Genomic DNA, 9922 nt, shown 5'->3' with positions numbered 1-9922 from the left:
TAAAAGTTTCATGGAGTAAAGTTTTAGCAAAAGTTTAAGTCTTTCACTTTCGAGGCGCAAACTAGATTAAGCAGCAATTTGATGTGTTGAAACTCTAGACATACAGCGATTTAGAACTAACGAAATGCTTGCCATCGTCTCGGTTATAAATAGGTTTTAGTTAAACCATATCACAGCCTGTCCTGATGATCGTAAACGCAATTAGCTTGAAGAGTATATTGATAGATCTCTCATAAAGAAGTAAAATGAAGGACAAAATGAAAGACGCATCAAGCCAACAATATTAATTGGAGACGGAGAATACAGCTGTTATGATGAATTACCGGAGCCTGCGGTTGTGATGCAAATTGGAATAAAATGAATGTTCGAGAGCAAACAATTCTTAATCATCGGTTGAATGCACGCAGGTTAATTAAAGTCACTACTGAGCGTAATAATGGTGATCACGTCGATCAATTCAATCCTGTGGTGCCAGTGATCTTATTTTTTACCGACTCCAAACTTTTTTGACGCTGTGTGGAACGCCTAAGTGGAATATACGGAATCCCATCAAAGTATTGGCAGCCCAATTTGCATTTGTGAGACGACAGAAGGCAGGTCGCGCGAGCGTGCGTGCGCCCCGGCGGTGACACTCTCAGAGAGCATGGACATCTATGCTCGTTCCACAAAATTTCAAGATACCCCTAATCTACACCCGTATTTTGAGAACAGTGGGAGAAATACGACCGAAAATACCCCCTTACTTACAAAATCCAGGAGAAGGAGACGCAATACTAGAGTCAGGTCAATGCTGAATTATGATATTGATTTCACATATATTACCACATCAGAGTCTGAGAGAAACTGTTAACTTTGGAACAGGAGTGTCAAACTCACTAAATTCATTAGATTTCGAATTAAAGGTTTAAACCAAATTAAAGCATAGGAAACGCACATTTCAACTTTTGGTGAAGTTTGAGTGTCTGATAGGTATTTCCTGGGATTTTTTCAAACCTTTCTTAGGCCAGGCTTTTTTAAAAGTACCCCTTTTTCTCGATTTCACTGAACCCGTGATAGGGAATACTAAACATTCCCTTCCCCGTGATTTTAGAAGCTCGCATGGATACCCATTTCCCCGGACAGTGACATATAAACCAAATATATCCATCGACCATACGGATTTGTTAAAAACAGATCAACTACAACCAACTTAGTGGATTATACACATTACATCTCTGTTTCACTGAACAGTAAACAACAGGTGGATTCAATTTGCACCGACTTTGGAAGGCTTTTGACAGTGTCTGTCCCACACTTCTCCTGTACAAAGCCGCCAAATCCGGTATATGTGAAAAACCTGCATAGTTGGCTGGCTTCTTATCTCCATCTTGGACGAAAGAGGATAGCCTCCCTTGGAATATTTTTAGAAGCAAGTGGTAACATGTACTACTGTAACGGCTGTGGAAATATCGCCATATAAACTTGTCACAATTGATTGTAGGTGCAAAATATCAAAACATATTCAAAACCATAACATAATACAACATGAGCGCGTGGTGTGTTACAAAACACCCATAACTTGGTCATTATTTGGGCTATAGCGCCCGTCTATTACCCCTTGTGGCCGTGTATTAACAGGAACACATCGCTATTCCCCCTGGTAACACATGGCGCCTCGGGGTAATAAACGGGCGCTTTAGCCCTCATGACCAGGTAATAGTTGTTTACTACCATCACTCACTTCTTATGACAGGACATGCCAACAAATATTAATGACGTCAGAAAGTCATTGTCATAAACTTAGTTTTAAATGAACTGATCATTTTTCAACTGATCAAGTGTTTTGGATATAACTCAAAACCAATAACATGATGAAGAAGCAAAGATTGAAAGAGGGGAAGTTCTAACACATTTCCACGAAGCTATCCAGGATTGAACTTTTTACTGTCGTTTGTTGATAGTTATAATTTTTCAACACTTCTATGTCATTTCAGGTCATAAATACAACACTTGACTCGTTCCTTTAGCAATGCTCATAGATTGGGTGGGGCTTGAACATATCCGCTTCTCAATAATTTTGGCAGTGCACATATCTCTTACACAAACACTGCTATTTACTACACAATCGTTAACAATTTCATTCAGCAGGGTTCTACGAAGCATCTTGTAAAACAAATAAAAATACTGCCGAGGACAAACAGAAACTTGTATATTGTAGTTACGCTCGGCTCGTCGCTAACCCTCTGCCGTACATGAGCCGTTTGAGCTGCATCTGGCAGTCCGATTTAACTATGGTCGGGTGTATAGAGCCGAGGTAGGACAAGAGACTCGCCTCGTACCTCAAAGATTTGACTGACAATTTAGACATTTGGCAGTTTCAGTTTCAAAATATAATCATTATCGTGTTCCATTTCCTTTTATTGTGGGCAGATACGATCTTGTCGTAACGTAGTGGGCAAGGAGAACATAAAATTACTCGCACAAACACATCCTCCATGCTATATTTGTTTTAATGAATACATTTGAATTATTCAGTGTGAGTGACGTACAGCGGTGCGTACTGATATGGATACGGTAGACTAGAAATGTAATGACAACTTACCTTTTTACCCTTCACAATTTTTTTAGGAAAGCAGTTACACGAACCAAACATATATACCAATAAACCCGACGATTTTAAATAAACAACGTTGCAGGTGACCCACTTAGACACGTACACAGCTCACTTGCTCTGTTGTTTACAGTAAAACGTTCTAAATACAAATGTAGGTCCGGAATAAGCCCTGTTTACAGTTCCAAGGACCAGCGTTCAATATCCATGATGCTCTGCGAAACTTGCGGCTTTGAGGGTACGATTTGCGCGCACGATAGGCTGGCACAACGCTTGTACAGTGGCTGGGCAGTGAGCAGAAGAATGGCAGGGAGTGAACAGCGCCATCATCGGGTAGTGGGGAAAGTGTAGTCTGGTTCCCTGCTCCGTAGCTAACGAAAAGGGTCAGGTATGCGCCATTCTATCCACGGATGTGATTGGACGACACTGTTTATTGGACATGTTGATTGGCTAATAAGGTTCATTGGTGTAGTCTGCCCCTGTCTCCACGTGCCTGCTACATTGTCTGTTGTTCGATAAAACTCGGTTTTTCTCATTTCTGACGAAGTAGCCACTTTCAGAAGTCAATTGCCGACGCACTTCACCTCACACGTTTTCATACTGAAACAGAATGGGTTTTTGAAGGCTTGTGTTGATGGTGACCGCCTTGCCTTGTTGCTGAATGAATGACTACCAAGGGCGCAGTCATTTCGAACATTCCACTCTGACATCACGCGCCAGGCGCGTCCGCAATTTTGTCCAACATCTTGGCAAAATGGCTGGCGCATACCTGACCCTTTTTATTAGCTCAGCGCAACCAGCGGTAGAAAGGGGGCGGCGAACCAGACTAGAGGAAGTGAAGCCCGTTCATCGGGCATGCGCATTCAATTGTTTTACCAATTTCGTATGCAGATGTTTACGCTGCGTCAATAAACAGAAATAAGAGGAAAGGATATGCACCCGGATTTCAGGTAAGAGTTTCATTCCAGAATAATGCACATGTGATTTTTCACATATTGGTCATAATATCTTAAAAACAGGCAATGAGAACTAATCCATATTTTTAAACTTCGGCAATTTCGGTTCTAGAAAGAACGGTAGCCAGTATTATATTGTCAAGTTTATTTCAGTACTTATGGCCATATGAAAGCTCATTATCACGTCTGCGTGTACGGAGAATTATAAATGATCAGTGATATCTGTTATTTCCCGTGGCGTTGGCCCATGCTGTGTTAGGTCACTGCGGCGCGTCGGCCCGGCATGATGTTTGGGAAGGGTGGTGGGTGCAAAAGTCTTTCTTGTGGTAAATGTAGATGCTTAACGTTGTTTTTCTGGTTTAGATCAAATTGGTATGATTTCTGTGTAGATTAAGATGACTTAGCGGCAATTTGAACTTTCCTGTCAAAATATTTTATCTGAAAACTCAACAGTGGCTGACTATATTGAGTCGTTGCTCAGTAAATTTACCTCAACAGTTTGCCAACTCTAATAGAGCCAATACCCCTTATCCACTGGCTGGTTCCTTTAAACATAAACAACTGTTGAGAAAATTACCGAAGCAAAGTCTCAATATAGTCAGCTATATGGCTGGGGAATCAGCAGGTTTGCTGACAAGACTCCAGTCACCTTCTCTGTAATGTTTGCAGGGTGTTGCCTTTCTAATTTGTTAAAATTATGACAGAATTAGCGATACGACATGAGGGTGGGGGTTTGTGGAAATGATTTGAACTTTGATTTTAATGAGCAAATCCAGGGGTACCTAAGAAAGTGTAGCTTTTGAATGAAAATGATAGCTTTGACACCGTGCCGGATAGCTTGGGTAGGGAAACGATAGTTGCAGGAATGGAATCCGCAAGTTTGGTCATCACGATAGCTTTGGACACATTTTCATGTTGAGGGCGTAAATCAAGATGGCCGACAGCAACGGCGGTGGAAGTGGCGGTAAGTATTTTACCCGTTTTCTCAACAAAATCACTAAATTCTGTCGTGTAAGATGCCGCGTTCAGTGAGGTTCATGTTCGATTACACTTCTGTAAAGTTTCTGCCCCCAGTTTACAAAATTTGCAGAGAAATCACCGTTTCCGTTTTCAAAGTGAACTATCAGGACTTCCTCCTATTCTAATACATGTACATGGATTTTGTATGTGATAGTGTAAAGACGTAATCGTTAGGGTTGGAAATGTCCGTTTTACAGAGTTAAAACTTACCAAGATTTCAAAGTAGGCTTCAGATAAGATAAATAGGCAATTCGGATAGAGGGACTGTAATTCTGAAATCATTCTCATGAAATTTGTCACATACCCAATCACCTTGTGCAGGAGAAAACGAAAATCCCCTCCCAAAACATGAGAACCAATATTTCATCCAGGATGGCATCAACAGGGGAATTGTCTCTTTTATCATAATATTTGGGGGTATTCTACAAGTTCATGTGTTCTATTTTTATGTCCAAGGTGTGACTGACATAATTTCACAGGGTGCTTGTCCTGCTTGCCAACATGACAATGGGGGTCACTCCATCACACTGTCTACATGAAATACTGCAGATTGTTAATTAACTCCCACATTCCTCTGTGCTAAGCATACCATGGGTAAAACAGATGGGTACTCTAAGTGGGGGGATTACCCCACCCCTTGGCCAAATTTCACGTACTAAAAATTCCATCTGGTACCCCACAATTTATTTGCCTGGCCCTATTGCTGTAGGTGCCCCTTTGGGATTACATTAACATTAACTGCTTCATTAGGAAATTCTCTGGCCAGAGATAGAATAATAAAACTACTGCCTAGAATCATGATTAATGGTTTCCTGTGCTTTCTCATGATTTTAGGTGCTATGACACTTCTGGAAAATATTGAAGCTGGTGGGCCAACACTAAGAAGTCCTGAGACAGAAGATAATGATTCAGACCTAGGGAGTGTGGCGACTGGTGAATTTTCAAATGATGCAGCAATTGCAAATGGAACAGACACTGAATGTGTTTATGAAGGCAATGGCTCCAGTGGTGACCAGGCTTTGTCAGAGGTGTTGACTCACAAGCAGGAAGGTACAAGGAAACCCTGTGAATACAAATGCCATGTATGTGACAAGGTTTACAAGTCTAAGAGTGGACTGAGAAAACACTCCAGAAATCACACTGGGCAATATCCTTACAAGTGTCATTGTGGCAAAGGTTTTTCAGAGAGAAGACAACTTGTTGAACATGGCTGCAGCCATACAAACAAGGGCATAAAGACATGCAACATTTGCGGTTTTCAACCAAAGACATTTTTGGGCTTGAAATGGCATGAAGCCTCTCATATGCATGAAGTTCATGCATGTGATCAGTGTTCAAAGAACTTAAACTCAAAGTTGTCCCTTAAACAACACAAAAAAGGCTGTCATGAGGCCAAGTACACATGCACTTGTGGAAAGACATTCGGACTTAAAAGTGGATACACAGCTCACTTAAAGACCCATTCAGATGAGAAACCATTTCAGTGTACATTGTGTAACTACAAAGCTTCACGTAAAGGTGACTTAAAGAGTCATATGCTTTTCAAACATAGTGATTCAGCACCTTTTTTGTGTCCTGTTTGTGGTAAAGGTTTTAAGAGGAGAGATTTATTAGAAAAACATGAATCTCGAAAATATCCTTGCTGTAGTCTGGCTGAGACTGCACATATATGGGACGACAACTAAGTGTTTGGTGCAAAGTTATATGTCATGTTGATGTGTGAAGTTATCAAACATGTTACATGTAATTGCATGTCAATAGCAGACCTTCCCACTGCTCCACAATCTTTGTTTCCAATAGATGCATGACATCCCGCAGGATTAAATTTTTGGAAACTGATAACGGTGACAATAAATACAGGCCAATTCTCATAGCATTTAGTGTTGTTATTCCAAAATTATTCAAATTGTGAGTTTTGTCATCACAAAATGGACATTCACTGTAACTCTTGGCATTTTTCCCCTGTATTTTTAGTTCTGTGTATAAGCTGTAGTTTCTTGTTCTACTTCCCCACAGCATGCTTGAATATCCAATATCTGCTTGGCAATATACTCTGTATATGTGTAATGACCATGGTTATTGCTGACAAATGAATTCTAGTCCAGACTTGTAAACAGTTTTCAACAATAACAATGCTCACTTACATGGGCTGTGTCTGATGAGCTAAATACTGGACATTTCATCATGCTTCAGGGAGTCGAACAAAAAACTGATGCAGATACACAAAACAAAGATACTGAAAAACTAGCCAAAAGTTACAGCTAATAGTTTTTAAAACCGAGCTAACCAAACTTTAAAAAAAAATAAATACAGAAATATATACAGGCTTGGTCAAATGCGAAGTTATTCTCATCCACTGTCAACCAGTAGTAGCCATTTTATTTTGTCAAAATATTAAAGGAAAACTTACAAAACCACAAAGAGCAGAGAGACTATGATGCATATAATAATTGAGTAAAAAAACGACATTGCATCACAAGTTTTTTATATATGCATACTAGTATATATTGCTGTTACACATGCATTAAGGTAGATAGTAAAAAGGCTGGAATGTGCTTGTTGTACCCCTTACTGTTGTTACGCACTTGTTTAACACTGCGGCGACTGCTTCCTTTCTACTAAGGTTTGCACGACCTCGCTCAGCCGTCGGATCGCGCGAACATCTGGTTTTTATCAATAACCAGACGATCGGTTCTCTCGAGAACGATCCATGAAATATTGGGCAAAGTGAGAAAATACCTCAATGTGTAGCAACCTGGGGTGTTCGTTATTTACATATCAAAGAAAAATGCATTTCATGAATTTATTATCTGAATAGAATCATGAAATACATATGAAAAATGAAGTGCGAGTGAATGTTATTTGTCATCGGCGGTGTTTACTGTTTCTCTGCCTGGGAAACATGCGTCCGTTCGTGTGACCTCAAAGTGTTTATACTGTACGCAAACATTAGAAATTTTAGACGGCACATCTGTTGCCGCTGACGTCAAACATTGGTTCGTAAAGCTCATCTCTTTCTCTCGCTTGTATATTACAGGCAGTGAGAAACCACGATGCAACAAGAAATAGAGCGTAGACAGGAATACTACGAAACGAGTATTGCCGGTGGTACCGTGAACAGACCATACACAGACGTACGAACTGGTAATTTCGATCTTTTCCGAGTTCATTGGTCCAGAGCCGGGGCTTATCATCCCGCTGCCAGACGATGCTTCAGAAGTCGAATTGCAAATATTCGACGAGGATCTGATAAGATTCATTACCCGATGCACTAATCGTTACGCTAGACAGAGGAGAAGGGCAAATGCCAGGGAACGGCAAAGATCGGCCTGGACACCGACGACAGTTGTCGAAATGAGAGCATTCATTGGAGTGATGGTGCTGTTCGGAATTTGCTGGCAGCCTGAAATCCAGCTGTATTGGTCGGACCATGTTTGCTTCGGTCATAATTTCGTCAAGAGAACTTTTTCCCGTGATCGCTTCAAGCTACTGATGCGATATTTATACTACAGCACACAGCCCTACTGTGCTCGTAACACAGCCATGTATACAGCCCAAAAAATAAGTGAGAAACGGGATAGGATGTTGAAAGTACGAAATGTCATTGATCGAGTGAATGCAAACAGCCGAATGCACCGGAGCCCGATGTGCGAACTGCAATCGACGAAGGAGTTATCCCCTACCGGGGCCGCACAAAGAATGTTCTCTACAATCCAGCAAAACCGCACAAATATGGAATGAGAGTTTACACTCTCAGTGAGTCCGCCACGGGTTACGTTTTCAACGACGAAGTCCATCAACCTGTCGCTGATAACTGTCATCACCCGCTTGATCCCGATGCTGCAGACGACCCCCGAGTTTTCAGAGGAAATAGACCTGGGAAAGTTGTTTCCCGGCTGATTCGACCTTACTATGAGTTAGGACATCATGTCATTATGGACTCATATTACACTTCTGCCCCGTTGTTTGACCATCTCTACGTGCATAATATTGCTGCCACGGGAACCTGCAGAATGTACACCTTAGGCTTACCCGATGAAGTAAAGAATGCCGAAAACTATGATCCACAAGTCGTACCGCCTGATGCTGACGACGAAGAGCGATGGCCACGTGGTAGTTTCTCGGTATTTCAAGACGGCGCAATGACAGCATGTGCCTGGAAAGACACAAAAATGGTGAAATTTATGAGTACGGCAGTCTCTGCACGAAGACCGAATCGAGCGCTAGTGAGGCGCCGATGTAAAGATAAAAGAACCGGTGCTTTTGAACGACTTGAAGTACTATGCCCGAACGTTGCTGTAATGTACAATCAGTACTTCAGAGGTGTTGACTTGACCGATCAACAGCTGGCTTACTACACGCCAGGTCGATCATCGCCACGGTGGCACAGAGCTGTGTTTTACCACGAGCTGAACAAGGCACTCATGAACGCTTTCCACAACATGGCATCAGTTCATGGATACGGTCAAAGTGGATCGAGATACAGACGTCAGCTCATGTTTCGCGCCCAAGTAGCAAAACAGCTGATCGGTAATTTCTCATCTCGGCAACGTCCCCCAAGAGGAACTAGTCTGACGGCTCCACGTCTCATTCCTACCAATGTTGAAAGAGTTGGTCATCGAATGGGTCGCAATCCGGACGGAAAACGTAGTTGCGTGATGTGTCGACGTGCAGGACGGATAGTAGGCCATGGAACTCATCCCAATCATGTTCATGAGACAATCACTGTTGCCTCACCTGCCAGTTACCACTGTGTCACCCACGGTACAGACAAGCGTGCTGGCGAGAGCACAATGTGTGAATGCCGTTTGCAGTGGACCGCAGAACTTGACTATGCACGGACTGAACATTTGTCGGTATTACAACCCTTTATTACACAGTTGACATGGACATAAAAAAACATTCACTCGCAAACTATCGGTGAGTACGATGTACTTTTGTGTGTGGTTGTGAAGTGAATGATTGAGTCTAACACGTTTGCATTTGGGGTAAAGATCGAGTTACAACGATGATTGCATCGGACGATCGCAAGACAAGGTCTCAGCCAGAGCAGTTCCTGTTTTGGCAGAGAGCGAGTCGGTGTGCGATGAAAAATGCATCTGAGTAGCTAACAGTCGATTTCCCCGGTCTGTAATCTCTCAAATGCGTAATAAAAATATTTTTTATTATGCAAATAGTATTCGACATTTACATACGGCTCCCTAGGCTGTACGAACCTCGAATACATCAACACAGTAAAGATCACATGTCAGCTCAGGGTAGTTCAGACCATAACTGCTCAAACTGACAGCTGCGGACCGACAAACATGGAAACATGAGATCGGCCTTGTGGGAACCCGTCGCCTCAGTGTTAATT

General features: G+C 42.0%; 1 protein-coding gene across 1 annotated transcript; it reads left to right on the top strand.

Moving 5' to 3' along the window:
* Positions 1-4325: 4325 nt before the first annotated feature.
* LOC139124316 (zinc finger protein 782-like) lies at positions 4326-7147 on the top strand. Its single transcript, XM_070690455.1, has 2 exons — positions 4326-4510; positions 5401-7147. The coding sequence occupies exons 1-2, from the start codon at positions 4480-4482 to the stop codon at positions 6249-6251; spliced, it is 882 nt and encodes a 293-aa protein (XP_070546556.1). The 5' UTR covers positions 4326-4479; the 3' UTR covers positions 6252-7147.
* The last annotated feature ends 2775 nt before the right edge of the window (positions 7148-9922 follow it).

Source organism: Ptychodera flava (assembly GCF_041260155.1).
Source record: "Ptychodera flava strain L36383 chromosome 23 unlocalized genomic scaffold, AS_Pfla_20210202 Scaffold_23__1_contigs__length_28996876_pilon, whole genome shotgun sequence".
Taxonomy (NCBI): Eukaryota; Metazoa; Hemichordata; class Enteropneusta; family Ptychoderidae; genus Ptychodera; species Ptychodera flava.
This window is presented reverse-complemented; position numbering and strand designations above follow the sequence as displayed.